We start from the raw sequence: 16,797 nt of genomic DNA, 5'->3' as shown, positions 1-16,797 counted from the left end.
TGGCAGTGGTTTTAGTAGTACTAGTAGAAGTGGTAGTGGTGATGGTGGTGGTGGTAATGGCAACAACAATATTAGTAAGTAGTATGCCAGTATTCATTTGTTCTGTTTCTTTTTCAATTAATTTCATTGTGTTATATCTTTCTTACTATAAACATTGCAATTTTTTACATAGTTTACATGTTTTGATGAGAATACGGTAAATTAATTATATAACTCTTAATAATCTATCTCCGAAACAAACCTTAACGCAAGGGAACAAATCTACAATGCCAATCTCTTCATAGTCTGCAATGCTAGGAGATAAGTGACGCTTTTCATTTTCGCAGTGAATGAATGCACATACATCGTGTTCCTTTATGGTGGAAGGATGAATGTGTCGTATATCATAAATGCATTTTGGTCAAAGCTAAAAAAAGAAATACCCGCCATATATTATTTTTTTCGTGTCATTATATAGAACACCATTCTCCTTTTTTCTTTTGGCGTTTTATGTATGTTCTGGCTTTCTATTTGGCCTCACTGATATTGAACGGGTTAGAAAAGATAAAATAAGCTGGAAATTTTACCATCAAAACCTGCTTGTCATCTTAGTCTTTTTAGTAATAGATAGAAAGACAAACAAAAAAAATGTAGACAAACAGGAAAGCTGGCTACCTATGCAACAAAAAGATGATTAAGGGAAGCTGCAGCAGTTTTTTTTTTTTTCACGTTGGGCTTTAGAGTGTTCGGTGAAGAGAAGGGGAGGGGGCCTTGAATCAGCTTACCTTATGGGGGCAGGCAGCGCGTGCGGAGAGGGCAGCGGCTAAGAGACAGACAACAGCTGCAGCCAGGCTCGGGAGGCACGCCACCAGCCCCACGACTTCCACCACGTACAGCCTCACCACTGCAAGCACCGCCACACTTCAACTGTTAATTTTCCTCACGCTCACCCCTGCCGTTACCTTCATTTTATCGTCATTCTAGCAACTATTACATGTCACCTACTATTGCTACAACTACTACTGTTGTTGCTGCTGCTGTTACTACAACAACAACAACAACAACAAGTATTACTACTACTACTACTACTACTACTACAACTACTACTACTACTGCTACTAGTAATAATGATAGTAATAATAACGATAATAATAATAATAATAATAATAATAATAATAATAATAATAATAATAATAATAATAATAATAATAATAATAATAATGATAACAACAATAATAATAATAATAATAATAATAATGATAATTATAATAATAATAATAATAATAATAATAATAATAATAATAATAATAACAATAACAATAGTAACAGTAATAATAATAATGGTAATAATAATAATAATAATAATAATAATAATAATAATAATAATAATAATAATACTACTACTACTACTACTACTGCTACAACAACAACAACAACTACTACTACTGCTACTACTACTACTACTAGTAATAATGATCATAATAATAACGATAATAATAATAATAATAATAATAATAATAATAGTAACAGTAATAATAATAATAATAATAATAATAATAATAATAATAATAATAATAGTAATAATAATGATAATAATAATAATGATAATGATAATAATAATAACAATAATAGTAATAATAATAATACTTCTGCTACCACTACTATTACTACTGCTACAACAACAACAACAACAACAACTGCTGCTACTGCTACTACTACTACTACTACTACTGCTACTGCTGCTGCTACTGCTGCTACTGCTGCTGCTGCTACTACTACTACTGCTACTGCTACTACTACTGCTACTGCTGCTGCTGCTGCTACTGCTGCTGCTACCACTGCCTGCTGCTGCTACTACTACTACTACTGCTGCTACCACTACTGCTACCACCACCACCGTCGCCGACAAACAGCAGCAGCAGCTGTCAGCAGCAGCAGCACTAGCATTAGTAGCAGCAGTAGTAGCAGTGCAGCAGCAGTGAGCAGTAGCAGCAGCAGCAGCAGCAGCAGCAGCAGCAGCAGCAGCAGCAGTGCAGCAGCAGTAGCAGCAGCAGTAGCAGCAGTAGCAGCAGCAGCAGTAGCAGTAGCAGCAGCAGTAGCAGCAGTAGTGGTAGTAGCAGCAGCAGCCCTAGTAGTATCAGCAGTGGTAGCAAGCATACGTACCCGAGGCGTGGTCTGGGCGGTGGAAGGCCGAAACACAAGCGAGGATGAGGTGGCCGGAGAAGAGATAGGCTGCCGCCGCCACACACACGAGGCACACCACGCCCGACACCCAGGCGTGCCCCACCAGCCTGCGGAGGGTGGGGACGCGTTAGGCACCTCAGTAATGAACAGAATGCACTCCACCACCCCCGGCGTCCGTTTGCGATAATACTGAAGTAACAGTACCACTTTCATTAATCAGATTAGGCTAGTTGTTAGCTGATTCAGTTTATTGATTTTGATATGAATCACCTCATTGGTTGGATCACGATCTTAAAAAAGAATGCACAGAAAAAGTAATTCCTCGAAATTAATAGACGAATTACTCCCATAAAATTACCCATATGATTTTTTTCCAAAATAATTTATGACATGTAGTGTGGCACAAACTCATGTTTTTCTTTTCTTTTTCGCATTTATATCACTCCAGCATCCAAAGCATCGTCTATAAGCGTCCATCGGCTTTTGCTACGATTTAACTCTTATTATCCTCTTATTTTTTTTCCTTTAATTCACTTATTTATCATAAGAGATAAGAACTGTCATAAAATGCGTAAGAGAAAGCAAACGAGGGCACTTGCAATGCGTGTGAGGAACGGGCGCGGAGACCTAACACAGCCTGCACTAGTACCAGCACGCCCACCCACACCCCGCCCATCACCACCACAGGGCGACACAGGCACGCCGCCACCACCACCTAGGGAAAGAAAGGGATAAAAATTAGGAAGTTATGTTGATCTTCCAAAGTGAAGTAAACGCTTTTATCCCTCTGGTGTAGGAGTGAAAGGTTGTCTTCACTCACCTGACAGAAGAATACCACTCCTGCCATTACCAGGTTAACTTTTGCCAGCACACGAAGGGTCTTGCTGGGCTGTGTTGCGTTCCCTTCCCCTCCCTCTACCACCCTCAGCTGGCGAGGTGGAAGAGGCGGTGGCAGTGCAGATCCTGGACCTTCGCTGCAACCAGCTTCCTCGCCTGGCGCAAGAGTACTAACGTTATCATACATCATTTGCTTAATAATCTGTATTTAAAAGCGAGTTAATCATTAACGGAAGGCTGTACATTGTTGCTCTGGATAACAGATTATGTGAGCTGTACAAAGTCATGCTCTCAGGTTTCTCTCTAGTCTAAATTTGATGAGCGTTAAATCACTCATTGTTTAGGTGCGGTCAACAGTAACACATAGATGGCGTTATGAGTAAGTCTCACAGCCACACTGAAACTTTAGCTGGTCCTGCACTGATTCGCTTTATATCTGATTTTGGAATAGATGGTAACCTTACATGAATCAGTGGTCTGTAGACGTTCCCAATTAGGTAGATACAGGTACTGAAATTATTGGAATTTCTTTAGAGAACAGCTAACAATGCGTGCTCTCCTTTTTGCTGATATGATTAGTTTGTGATGTCCTTGAGATTCCCAGTGGAAGGACAGCAGCCCATCATTATAGAGATCAGTCCATCATATTCTGTACAGTGAATATGACCGTAGTTTCAGAGAGCAGAAGGGCACTGTGTATATCACATTGCTTTTCTTATATCCCTGAAGTGTTACTCAAAGTTCACTGAGTAAACAGCCTTGATAAAAACCAATATAAACATATGGCTTGTGTCCACTAACGTAGCCAAGATTTGATCAGGGCATCTTGGGCAACACCGCATGAAAAGAAAGAGCTCTATATAACATTAATGTTTACTCAGACGATGGCACAGCGACCAGAACTACTCACACACCTCTAGACAATAAAAGCGGTCATGCACTCTACCTTTAGTTAACACATCAGGCGTCTTTTTGACCTGTGACATCTTGCTACGCCTACGGACCAGCCGCGTACCGTGAGCCACACGTGTCTTAAGGGTCACACCTGCCAGTCACACTAGTACTTTGCGTCAAGCCACCGCCACCTGTGCTGAGGGAGGTCAAACTGAGGGGCGGGACACGGAACGTCCGGATGTCCTATGTATTAATGGAGTCCGGATGTGGCGGCCCGCTTTCCGAGAGAAAGAGAGAGAGAGAGAGAGAGAGAGAGAGAGAGAGAGAGAGAGATATTTGTTGTTACGTGTTGGTTGTTTATATGGCTTTACTGGGCATCTCTCTTGTGCAGCTGAGAAAACAAATGAATTGCGGAAAGAGAGGAAAAAGAAAGGCTATAAGAGAGAGAGAGAGAGAGAGAGAGAGAGAGAGAGAGAGTTTTTACATGGGAGGGATTCACATGCATAATGAAAGAGAGGATGAAAGAGAGGGAGGAAAAGAGAGAGATGACTAGGGAGGGGATGAAAATGTATCCTTCCCCGCTATTCCTCCCTGTCCACGCATCCTTCCCCCGTCCCCCAGCCTCTCCATGATGATCGTAAAACAAGGGCCAGTCTTTGTGCCGGAAATCCCCCACCCCCTCCCGACCCCACAGCACCTCCCTTTCCCGCCCACCACACCCACTTCCACATCACCCCATCATCCTTGCTTGCCACATTCACACCTCGCTCACCCCAATAATCTTCAACTATTCGCATCTTATATTTCTTACTTATTCTTTCAGTAAGTTCAGAGCTTCCAGCTTAGTTTTTATTCCTGTCTATCTTTTACTAATCATATTGAAATAGATGAATAATATTTTCTGTAGTTTAATTTCTTTACAACTTTCCTTTATTTACTTTATATAGATTTATTTGAATTTAATCTACTGTCAAAAGAATTATTTACTAGTGAGTCAAACAAATTTTAAAGTAAGAATATCTGACTGTGTTAATCTACTTACTTCATATTATTACTCTGCAATACAACTACCGCAGCTAACAACCCTTAGTAACCATCGTTCTCTCTCTTCCCTTCTCCCATCTTCCCCTCTTATCATTCCCCCTCCCACCGCGGAAATACCAGGCCTGCAATCACTGCGTGTATGTTTTTGTTTCCTCGCCTCCCCTCGGCGGGCAAGTGTTGCCTTCCCACGGCAGCTGTTGAGAACGATGGGTAGTGCGCTGAGAGTGGCATCAGGTGCGTTGTACTCATTCTAGTTGTCACTGCGGACCCTGTACCGGAGAGAGAAGAGGGGTATATTTGGTGTTTAGGTTAGCTTTTGTGAAGTCCTATTTTTGAGCAATTTTACTGTATACTAGAGCAGCGTAGTGTCGAAAGGCGCAGGGAACATCTTTAAAAGTGTGTAAATGGTTCTGGTTAGGCATGCTGAATGAGGGAATGTATGGATAGTAAGAGAGAGAGAGAGAGAGAGAGAGAGAGAGAGAGAGAGAGAGAGATCCCTGCCTCACGTCCGTCTCGCACCTAACACCAGCATTCATTATTGCATGGAAGTGTATTTTACCGTAAACATCAACCACCACGTCATATTTTTTTTGCGAGCAGCCTTCCGCATTTGAATACATGAAATTCTGTTTCACTTTCATATATCCATTCATTCTTTTTTTTTCCAACGAAAGCCAGCATGGATCCATGCCACCTGTCATTACCACGGTTGTCTATAGGTGGCGAGATGGCTGCGAGAAAATGTGCATACAGAATTGTACACATAATATTGAACATGCGAGGGTGAATGTTAGGGAAGAACACCTGTTTATTGCTACACGTTATCTACAATAAGAGCTACATTTTTTCCTCCAGCTTATAAAAAAAAAAAAACGTCAGTATGGCACTGGGTATGATCCGTATTCTGAAACTCTTTGCTCCATCACCACGACTGTTTTCAAGAGAGCTCCAAAGAGGGTTTCTTCTTTTAATAATGTAGAAATTTTATTAATGTTTCACTTGAACGCTAAACAAATTCTTAGAATTCACTATAGCTATAACTAGTCTTTTGAAAGCAGCCGAGATGCGGTTCAGAAATACTTCAAAATATGTTGCTATATTTCATACAGAGACTGTCATATATGTATAGACAAAACGTCCTCTTATTTCTTCCCTCAATATTTTCTCATGTTCTTATGTCATAGTGCAAGTTTGCGTTCTAAAGACACCGATGACAGCCAATAGAGTGAATAATGACTGGAATAGACTCACTCATCATGTTGTTAGTGCTGAGACAATGAAGGGCTTTAAAAGATTAGAGAAGTGGATATAAGTACTTTACCATAATAGGGACTGCCGTTTGTAGGCTTCCTGGCTTATGTTCTTGAGCTTTTGCTTACCTAATATACATCAACAAGTTATGTTTTGTAGTCAAAAAAATTATGGCCTTGATAACCATTCTAAAATCTGTTCTCTTACAATCTTCAAAGTTTTATCTCCATAGCAAGAACAAGAACACGGTAATGCCAATACTATCCTCAAACTGGTAAAGTTCACTGGTTCCCGTCAGAAGACTCCTATAGTAGTAATATCGCGCTCATTATGAACCAACATTTCCATCAAAACAGCCACACACGTTCTCAATATGTGGCCTTATTCGGTAAAGTGTGGGAGGCTGCAGGTGTGTGTGTCGCAGGGGGGTTGGGGGTTGATGGCTCTCGAACTCTGTCTGTTCGTGGGGTGTTTGTTCCATTGCCAACAAGATAGGCGACCCCTGCAATGATTAGAAGCATGTGTAGTTAACGAGAGAGAGAGAGAGAGAGAGAGAGAGAGAGAGAGAGAGAGAGAGAGAGAGAGAGAGAGAGAGAGGGGTGAGGAGGTGATTTTCTATCATTTCATGCATTTCAACAAGGTCAAGTGACGACTGGGTAGAGAGATAGATAAATAAATAGATAGATTAATAGATAGACAGATAGATATAAAAAGATAGATAGATAAATGGACAGACAGACAGACAGACAGACAGAGAGAGAGAGAGAGAGAGAGAGAGAGAGAGAGAGAGAGAGAGAGAGAGAGAGAGAGGGGAGGTGATTTTCTATCATTTCATGCATTTCAACAAGGTCAAGTGACGACTGGGTAGAGAGATAGATAAATAAATAGATAGATTAATAGATAGACAGATAGATATAGATAGATAGATAGATAAATGGACAGACAGACAGACAGACAGACAGAGAGAGAGAGAGAGAGAGAGAGAGAGAGAGAGAGAGAGAGAGAGAGAGAGAGAGAGAGAGAGAAGGGGTGTGATTTTCTATCATTTCATGCATTTCAACAAGGTCAAGTGACGACTGGGTAGAGAGATAGATAAATAAATAGATAGATTAATAGATAGACAGATAGATATAAAAAGATAGATAGATAAATGGACAGACAGACAGACAGACAGACAGACAGAGAGAGAGAGAGAGAGAGAGAGAGAGAGAGAGAGAGAGAGAGAGAGAGAGAGAGAGATTATGAACTGTAAAATCCCTTTGTTCCCTAAAAGCTGCTCCATATCCCAGTTAGGCAAAGCAATGTTCTCTCCTCCACGCTCGTACAGGTGGCGGCTCTCAAGCAGCAGCAAATGTATTATACACTTCGCCGGAGACACATTTTAATCCCATAATCGTAAACACTACGCTCTCTCACCACAACAATTTTCAGAGGTCACAAATGTAGTTAGTTCAGTTCTCATGGTTGCTTTTCTCATATTGATAATCCAGAATCCTTGTTAAATTACTACTTGAGTTGTAGAGACACCCAGAAACCTCGAATAACTTTTACTAGAGTAGCCGTGAGAAAGCATTTAATTGTCTCATTGATTAAAAATTGAGACTGAAAAATACACTGAGAGGTGAGAGAGACCAGAGTTAAAATCCTACACTGAGGGATTGAAATCAGAGTAACAGTTTTGCTCTGAGGGTCTAAGATCTCGGTGAAAATCCTGCACTGGAGGGTGACTGAGACCAGAGTAAAGTCCTAAATAAAGTTCAAGTGCCATGTAAAAATATACACCGTTTTAGTAAAAGAGAAGTAATAGTCTCTACTGTGTTTCTGTGTAAAAAGTAAACAAGGCTGCTTATCAACCCCTTCAGTACCATGACACGTTTTCATACACATTCTTATTACTATTTGGTGGTTTCATACAGCTTCAGAAACTTATGTGGGGATCAAGATAGTGAAGAATGGTTGTTAATCTTCTGACCTCATGGTAAAAAATGGGTCCCAGTACTGAAGGGGTTAAGGTGTATATTTAAAACTGTACAGGAAAGATGTTTATGGAGGCTAGAGTATGTATCTGTGTACATAGAAGGCGTCGGCGGTGACATGTGAAAAATTGTGTTTTGTGAAGGGACATCGAGTGAATTAATTTCCAATATGTTTTCGTCAGAGTTATATTTCGCAAATATTTATCGTAGTTTAAGAAGTATAACTATCGCTAAGAAGTTTACTTTTTGCAGCAAAAGTCAGATGCATAATATTCCCCCTCGATTATTTCACACATTCTTAAAACTGGATGTAACAAAACCAGTGCAAACTCAATAGAATCTAATGGCGTGTAGAAGAGATAATAACTAATGAACTATCAATTGACTAATCTCAAACCAAACTTGCATCTATATGAGTACTATCCTGCGAAACATAATCTTGCGTAGCTAAACTTTGGATTAGATAAAAGTAATGGCTAATATAAAATCATCTTTCTCATTCAGTTTAATTATCAGTATTTCTATATGTAAGAAAAACCTCTACCAGAATATATATCGAGAGAGAGAGAGAGAGAGAGAGAGAGATTCCCTTGGGTATGGAGATGGAGCGGGGTCCAAGGACTAAGATATGATATGGATGGGGAGGTCCATCGGTGCCGGACTTAAAAGACTGACTTGAGCCCCCGAGCGCCCACTTTGAGGATCACTGCGACACAATGAAGAGCCTCCGAGTCGTCTTGTCTTTGCTGGCCCTTGTGGCTGCGGGTAAGCGATGCCTCTGATCTTAGTAGACCTGTCACTGTTCACTGTCATGGTCGTTATTTTTAATGTTCACTACAAGAATGCGTAGATACAGAAAAAAATCAGAGATTAGTTTTGCATTTTCTAATTTTCACTATATATAGTATGTACTTACTAGTCTGAAAGGTAAAAAATATCCCAAGCTTTATTGGTATTTACGGGAAGAAAATAAGTCTAATTGTGAAAAGCATAAACTGAAATCAGAGCTAGAGCTCAAGTCTTGCTGTCTAAACTTTTGCTTTTGTAATCAGTAGTAGGTAATCCGAACAAAGGTTTGCTTACTTTTTTCACTTAATTTTTTGTATGATGCTCGTTTACCATTGTATAACATTCCAACTTATTGCCTCCTTCCGAGGAAGCAAAACATTGAGCTTAATACCAAAGCAAGGCGGAAAGTAATCAGTAACCACCTTTCTGACGTGGCCCCTTGCAAAGAAACTTAGTTAGATTTATGAGTAGAGATGATATAGGGATATATGTGAATAGGCCTAATACAAGGCTTGTAATATGTAGACCTACTGATTCAAGAACATGAGAGGGAAAAGAAGGAAGCTGTAAGAGGTTGTCAGGCCTACACGTGGCAGTCCCTGTATGAGCAAAGCTACTTAATTCCATTTATCATCCCCATCCATAGATTTAGCTAATCTTCTTTTAAAGCTACCTATTCACTCAACGCTACAATAACATGATTACTGACTCCATTCATCAATCACTCTGTTAGAGAACCAGTTTCTCCCATTCCTCTCCTAAACCTGAATTTTCAAGCTTAAATCCATTGTCTTTGGTTCCATCCCTGCTACTGATCCTAAGAACTTTGCTGGTCCCCTTTATTACAACCCGTATATCACTTAAATACTTCTATCAGGTTCCCTCTTAACCTACGTCTCTTTAAGTAATGCAAATTCAGTTTCTTCATTCTCGCTTCATAGGGAATATCCCTCATCCCCTGTATCTACTGTATCTTCCTTTTGCACTGATCCTAATAGACCTATACCCTTCGTATAATGCGGGGACCAGAACTGTACCGCTTGATCTAGATGCGATTTGACCAGCGCCGAATATGATTTTAATATTACTTCGGGACTTCTGCATCTAACACTCCAAAAAATTCATCCTAGTTCACTGTTTATCTTATTTCTAGCCTCTATGCATTGATTTCTTGCAGCTATCCCTGTTTTCTTATGTTCTCAATTTTTAATTACTAACTTCGAAGTAAGCTATCAAGAACAATGAGGGAAGAGAAAAATCACCTCTAATTTTATTCCATTGCTGAGTTTCACCGTCAGGCAACATTTGGCAGGAGGTAAAAGAGACAAAAGACAATACCGAGCCTTTCATAACAAGTATATCATGTTTGCAATTGCATGTCAAGGAATGCTGTCACACACACACACACACACACACACACACACACACACACACACACACACACACACACACATACACACCACTTGAAAGATGAGAAGAGTAGTAATGAAAGGGCAGCATTCCTTTGGGAGTGAGTTTCAGAAAAGTAGAAACAAGAAGGGAGTTGGGATGGGGAGGCAGGCGAACATGGCGTGGGCTTGAGAAAGGTTGTGTGCCTTAATATACGTCACAACTTCTGGTCAACGATATTTACTTATTTAAATCCTTCGAGTTAACATTTTCTATGTAAAAATAAGAGAAGAAAGGCTGCTTCATCAAGTATGTAGTCGACTGTACATGATTCTTTCAGGAAAAAGAAAAAAGGATGAAAAATATGAACATGATTACTTATATTATTACCACGCTAAAAGAGAACATGAGACGAAAAGATAACAATTCTTGTATTTAAGAAAATAGGTTTTCTCTCTCTCTCTCTCTCTCTCTCTCTCTCTCTCTCTCTCTCTCTCTCTCTCTCTCTCTCTCTCTCTCTCTCTCTCTCAAGTCCTTTTCTTTCCTCAGTATCCGCGGTCCCCTCCCACAGGATCGTCGGCGGGGAATTCACTGAGGAGGGAGATTTCCCGGAGATGGTTAGTGTTGCTGCTACTTTATCTGTGTGTGTTTGTGTGAGTGTGTGTTTAGTTTTCTATTTTTTTTTTTTTTTTTCATGAGGGAGAAAAAAATCAAGGTATAATTGATTTACATATGTTTAATTTTTGGTGACTTCTCAGGTGTCTGTATACACCGACCCCCTGATTGGCAGCAAGCAGCACCTGTGTGGAGGTATCATTCTGAACGATAACCACGTCCTTACCACCGCCTCCTGCGTCAATGGGTAGGTACTGTACTTGCAGTGTGACAATAACTATTTATACGTGGGACGCAATCTTTTGATTATGATTCGACGTCTTATTTCGAAAAATTTGTTTACCGGTAAGAGAAAATTAAATGGGTGGGTGATTATATAATGCAGTGTGAGTAATTGAAATCGTTAGTGATGCAGAAAAGTAAGTGAATAGTTAACAGGGAGAAGTGAAAATGTATTAGGTTTTAAAAGTATGAATTCACGATTGTAGAGATAGTTTAACGAAGATTTTCAATTTATAATGATGAACATACAGATGCTTTCTCAGTGAACAGTACTTTCACAATATGTTTTCTGTAGCTACTGGCAAGTTACAATGTGTTTTTTTTTTCCTTTTCTTTTTTTTTCTTATTTTGTTGTCCCAGGTCCCCTCACACATAGAAAAAAGTATATGTGATCAACTTTTTCATTGAAAAGTTATCAAGTGTGGACATAGAATAGAAATCATAAAATTTACACCAGTACAGTAATTGCTTATAGTGATGTGTTCCGTGTGCCTCCAGCCGCAGCAGCCTGCACGTGATGGGCGCTGGCGTCAGCCTGGAGGACCAGTCAGGCTACGAGGAACACAAGACCGTCAACATGGTAATCATCCACCCAGATTACGATTCAGTGACGAAGGCGCACGACCTCGCGATTCTGAAGGTAAGCAAGAATAAATTAAAATTGTACATTCCATGTAATGAAATAACATATTTTTGTTTTATACTCTTCTTTACATATTCATTACGTTCATTGTTTCTCATTCAGTTGGTTCTCAAAAGACGACCTCTTCTGTCAATGGTCTTTCTAACCTCGTATAGTTATTGCCTTTTAACTCATCTTCGTATAGGATTAAATTATTCTAACAAGAGCTTTTCCCACTCTGTTACTGAACCGCACACCCTTCCACTCAGCTCAGCCACAACTTCATCTTCGTGACCGGCTTGATAAGCCCCGCTGTGCTGCCAGCTCCTGACACCGCTGAGCCCGCCACAGGCACCAAAATGGTTGCTGTGGGCTGGGGCAAGGATGGCGTAAGTTTTCTCACATACGGTACATTATTACCGTAGTGATTTAGGAAGCGACTCAAAGAGATTACTCTGAGGCTTACGAGTGTTTATCATGAAGCGCTTCTACACTCCACCCTCAATATGACATTCAAAAGGCTCTACTTGAAATGACACAGATTTTTAAGAGTAAATTTAATGTTTTAATGATATATCAACAAACCTTGAATAAGTAGTGTCGGATATTTCTATTTTATAACAAAAGTCCTTTGTTTGTTTTTTTCGTTTTTTTTTTTTTTTTTTTTATTAGGCAATAATGTCTTCTCACCTGAACCTGACTCCACAGCCTGATGGGGAGCTGCAGACGATGCAGAAGGCCGTGAACATGACCTACCTGTCCCGCGATGAATGCAGTGTGATCTTCGGAACCTTCGTGCAGCCTAACGAGGGGTGCCTGGAGGGAGGTGATGGACACGGAATCTGCTTGGTGAGTCTCTCTCTCTCTCTCTCTCTCTCTCTCTCTCTCTCTCTCTCTCTCTCTCTCTCTCTTTAATTTATTTCGTTGTAGTTACCCTTGTGTACCATTACCATGTTTTTCATAGTTCTAAGTATTTTCTTCAGCATCATGTATGCCATTTTATTATCCGATGATACCCATAAGGCCTAAATTCATTCCACTGAACAGATTATTCACTCCCTTTCTAACACACTGCAGATTTTCCCAGCACTCCAGCACCTGTAGCACCAGCCTTCCTTAGCAGCACTATCCACAATATAATCCTCTGTAGCACGCCAACGCCCATTCTTTCACACCTGCTCCTGGCCATTCATCTCTCCCTACCTTCCACAGTATAGCAATAGTGTATCTTTTTTTTTTTTTGGCATAGCACTAACACACATCTTTTAATTTTTCTTTGTCTTCCTGCACTCTTTACTGTCTTATGTAGGGAGATGAGGGCGGCATTGCTGAAGACCAAGAGGGAACAGCCATGGCCCTTGTGTCGTGGCACGTGAGTTGCGACGCCTTCCCTGCCGTGGTGACTCTCCTCGCTCCCTACCACGAATGGATCACCAGCCACTTTGATACCTAAGCCAGTATTCTCCTCAGAAGCCACAAAGACGGAACACCTGCAAGGACGAGCGGCGATGAGTGCCCTGCAAGCTCGCTGGTTACTTTGAAGCCTGATTTTTACGTGTTTGTTTTTCCATCAATCTCTTTGGCAATGTGACAACTATTAATGTCTATTGGAATATTTTCCTTTATTGCTCATATGTTCTCGGAAGCTTATCATGTGACGCATAAAACATTTTGTTTACGTGGCTTCACATAAAAGAAAAATGGTTTGCAGCGTTTTTTCTTGCTGACTTTCCTATGGTGCCATGGATCCACTTTCGTATCAAGGGCCGCAGTGTCCATACATTCATTCATTATCAGTGTGGCTCTGCCTCAGATAGAAGACTGAATGAAAAATATGAAAATAGGCTTAATAATAAATATATGCCAAAAACATATGGCATATAACGTGTCCAGTATATTATAAAAAAAGGGATATCCAATTAAGTCGTTAAGCATATGTGCAGTACGTACGTCACTATCGTTGAATTGAATGATACTCTAAAAGTCCTGACCTGCGCAACATAGGCCTGATTATAAAGAAAAGAGCTGCCTATGAGAAAGAGTCGAGTATATTTTTATCAGTCAGTGTGGAAGGTAATAGGAGCTGATTGTTCGGTTTCCACATGTTGCCATCGAATTATCTGAACTTCTTTCCCACGCTTACGTCACGTAACTCACGTTGTAGTATTCATCCCACCGAACACATAAGATAAGGCTACCCACATACAGGCTAGAAGTCACTGATACTTCTAACACGGTGTGTGTGTGTGTGTGTGTGTGTGTGTGTGTGTGTGTGTGTGTGTGTGTGTGTGTGTGTGTGTAATAATAATAATAATAATAAACGGTTTATTAATTAGGCAATGTAAAAAAATACACTGAAAATGTACAGGGGGGACATTACCACAATGAACTAAAAATGCTTAACCTAACTATGGATAAACTTAACCTAGAAATTCACTTATTTATTTAAAGCTCGCACAATAGTGGGCACCGCGCTGAGTCGGTACCGATCCGTGCGCGGTGCTCTCAAAGGCGCCACGCGATTATGGTGTCGGGTGGCGCGAGCAGGGGGAGGCACGTCGGGTGGTAGCAGGTGGCGGAGACGTGGATGACGCAGCAGTCCTTCCCCAAATTTTTCCAAGGCTTCCTGGTGTCTTGTGGCCAGCCTCGGCAGACTCAGGCAGGTCAGGGCGTCCTCGTAGGACCTGTAGGCAGGCCCAAGGATGACCCTGAACGCCCTCCTCTGAACCCTCTCCAGCTGTTGTCGTTGTGTGAGGTTCAGGAGGAGGACCACGCTGGGGCGGCGTACATCAGCTTAGGGAGTATAAAGATGAGGTACACTCCCCTCAGCTCATCTGCCGGTGCTCCCAGGGACCTGAGTCGGCGCAGTAAATAGATTTTATATGAGGCTGACCTGATGATGTTGGAAACATGCTGCTTCCATGTTAACTGATCATCCACCAAGACACCTAGAAGCTTGGTGCTGCGGACCGCCTGGAGGGAGTGAGGGCCCACAGAAAGCTGGGGAGGGGGAACTGCTGCTGTGGAGGTACAAATGTGCATCACCACGGTGTGTGTGTGTGTGTGTGTGTGTTTGTGTGTGTGTGTGTGCTCTACCAAAGGAGTCCTCCATCCTTTTTTGTATGCTCTTGTCACCTTTATCTTTTTTTTTTCTCCTTAATTAGCATAATCTGAACTGTGTTCTTGCTTTTCTCACATCCTTCCCTCTCACAATCAAGGACTGTTTTGCACCCATTGAATCTTACATATTCATGTATACTCCTTTAACTATTTTATATTAATATTAAATGCATATCATATCAACTTTCTCGGAAATGAAAATATCGTGAAATGTCAGTGAATTTTAGAAATTGCACTAAATCCTTTAGCGAATCCTTGCTTCCATCAAACTACTAAAGTTTTGGCGATTTCACGCGTTTACTGTAACATTATACTCCAGTTCTTTTACTTTATATATATATATATATATATATATATATATATATATATATATATATATATATATATATATATATATATATATATATATATATTGTAGATGTAAACTCATTACTCCTTGGCGCCCGAGGGCAGCTCCGCTGGTTTAATTATCAGTTACTTTCTTACGAACATAAGAAGTGAGTCGTGTTAGATAATAGAAATATATAGCTCCATTTGAATTTCTACTAAGAAAACATAAATCTTACGAGGATAAGAAATGTGGGAAAATTCAAGTGAAAACTGATTTCCCGCGGTAGTGACGGAAGCCTTGAATGAACTTATACAGCGCCGGGCAGAGAAAGGTTCAAAGTAAGACAGAACCTCACCCAAGGAATCCTTCTGGTGCTGGTACTCTCCCTCACCGATGTTTCTGACTCTGTCGATGTTCCCTCGTTATGAATCCCTCACAGATTCTCTTGTCTATGTTGAGGCAGTGAACAGTAAGACACAGACAACGAAGTACGTATTATATTAATGTGATGTAACAACACTGTTTCTGTTGTCTACATTGTGATTTTGAGTTCTCATATTATTATTGCTTGCCAAACTAAGAAAGTAAAGTAGAAAGTAAAGAGCATCATCGCATGTCAGGCAGACAGGCATCAAATAAGACAACCTTTTCCTCACATTTAAGGACTGGGTTTGGGTCTCTAGCATTTGTGACGCGTTCTGATTACGTGAAAATTGAGGCATGTGTATGTAGTTTCTTCTCAGATGGTAAACCAAGTCGAGTTTTTGGACGGTTTGTAAATAACATAAGACAGGAAATGAGGAGTGGTATATCGGTGTTTCCTTGCAGCTTTTTTTTTTTTTTAAATAAGCCGGCTGTATTTGAAGTCATGGCGATATCGAAAGTAGGGAAGACTAATGTCCATATAAAATCTTATATGGACATTGGGGCGAGACAGCTGACCACAAGCGCTCCTTTATTTCATCCTCATGGCACCACTGCTTTCTATCTCTACAGCAGAACTCTTCTCTCATACCTTTTTACTAACAACTCCACCTTGAATGATTATGGGCTTGTTCGTCCCTCTTCTCCTCCATCTAACTATTTCATGGCTATAATTAAAGTTCTTCGTAATGATGTTTGCCATGCCCTCGCTGGCCTAAACCCTCAGAAGGCTTATGGACCTGATGGGGGTCCCTCCTATCATTCTCAAAAACTGTGCTTCCGTGCTTGCACCTTGCCTGGCCAAACTCTTTCAACTATGTCTATCGACTTCTACCTTTTCTTCTTGCTAGAAATTTGCCAACAATCAGCCTGTTCCTAAAAAGGATTACCGTTCTAATCCCTCAAACTACCGTCCTATAGATTTAAACTCTTGCTTGTCTAAAGTTTTTGAATCTATCCTGAATAGGAAGATTCTTAAACATCTGTCACTTCACAATCTTCTATCTGATCGCCAGTATGGCTTCCGTCAAGGTCGCTCTACTGGTGATCTTCTGGCGTTC

At 40.6% G+C, this 16,797-nt stretch overlaps 2 protein-coding genes across 2 annotated transcripts in view; one reads left to right on the top strand and one right to left on the bottom strand.

Moving 5' to 3' along the window:
• LOC123520650 overlaps positions 1–4,128 on the bottom strand; it is a 4,772-nt gene extending 644 nt beyond the window's left edge. Inside the window, exons 1-5 of the mRNA XM_045283137.1 lie at positions 3,947–4,128; positions 2,984–3,156; positions 2,763–2,878; positions 2,143–2,270; positions 765–883 (exon numbers count right to left, since the gene is read on the bottom strand). Coding sequence (XP_045139072.1) covers positions 765–883; positions 2,143–2,270; positions 2,763–2,878; positions 2,984–3,156; positions 3,947–3,986 — 576 coding nt within the window. The 5' untranslated portion in view covers positions 3,987–4,128. The remainder of the gene's footprint in view (positions 1–764; positions 884–2,142; positions 2,271–2,762; positions 2,879–2,983; positions 3,157–3,946) is intronic.
• A 4,649-nt stretch (positions 4,129–8,777) lies between these two features.
• On the top strand, positions 8,778–13,568 carry LOC123520723 (mite allergen Der f 3-like). The gene is made up of 7 exons (XM_045283274.1): positions 8,778–8,930; positions 10,893–10,960; positions 11,102–11,205; positions 11,739–11,880; positions 12,132–12,251; positions 12,571–12,711; positions 13,172–13,568. The coding sequence occupies exons 1-7, from the start codon at positions 8,882–8,884 to the stop codon at positions 13,313–13,315; spliced, it is 768 nt and encodes a 255-aa protein (XP_045139209.1). The 5' UTR covers positions 8,778–8,881; the 3' UTR covers positions 13,316–13,568.
• The last annotated feature ends 3,229 nt before the right edge of the window (positions 13,569–16,797 follow it).

This window comes from Portunus trituberculatus, chromosome 47 (genome assembly GCF_017591435.1).
Source record: "Portunus trituberculatus isolate SZX2019 chromosome 47, ASM1759143v1, whole genome shotgun sequence".
Lineage (NCBI taxonomy): Eukaryota > Metazoa > Arthropoda > Malacostraca > Decapoda > Portunidae > Portunus > Portunus trituberculatus.
This window is presented reverse-complemented; position numbering and strand designations above follow the sequence as displayed.

Coding starts and splice junctions, on each gene's coding strand:
- LOC123520723 (XM_045283274.1), top strand. CDS start 8,882: ATGAAGAGCCTCCGAGTCGTCTTGTCTTTGCTGGCCCTTGTGGCTGCG. Junction 11,206..11,738: donor ACCGCCTCCTGCGTCAATGG/GTAGGTACTGTA, acceptor GTGTGCCTCCAG/CCGCAGCAGCCTGCACGTGA. Junction 12,712..13,171: donor ATGGACACGGAATCTGCTTG/GTGAGTCTCTCT, acceptor TGTCTTATGTAG/GGAGATGAGGGCGGCATTGC.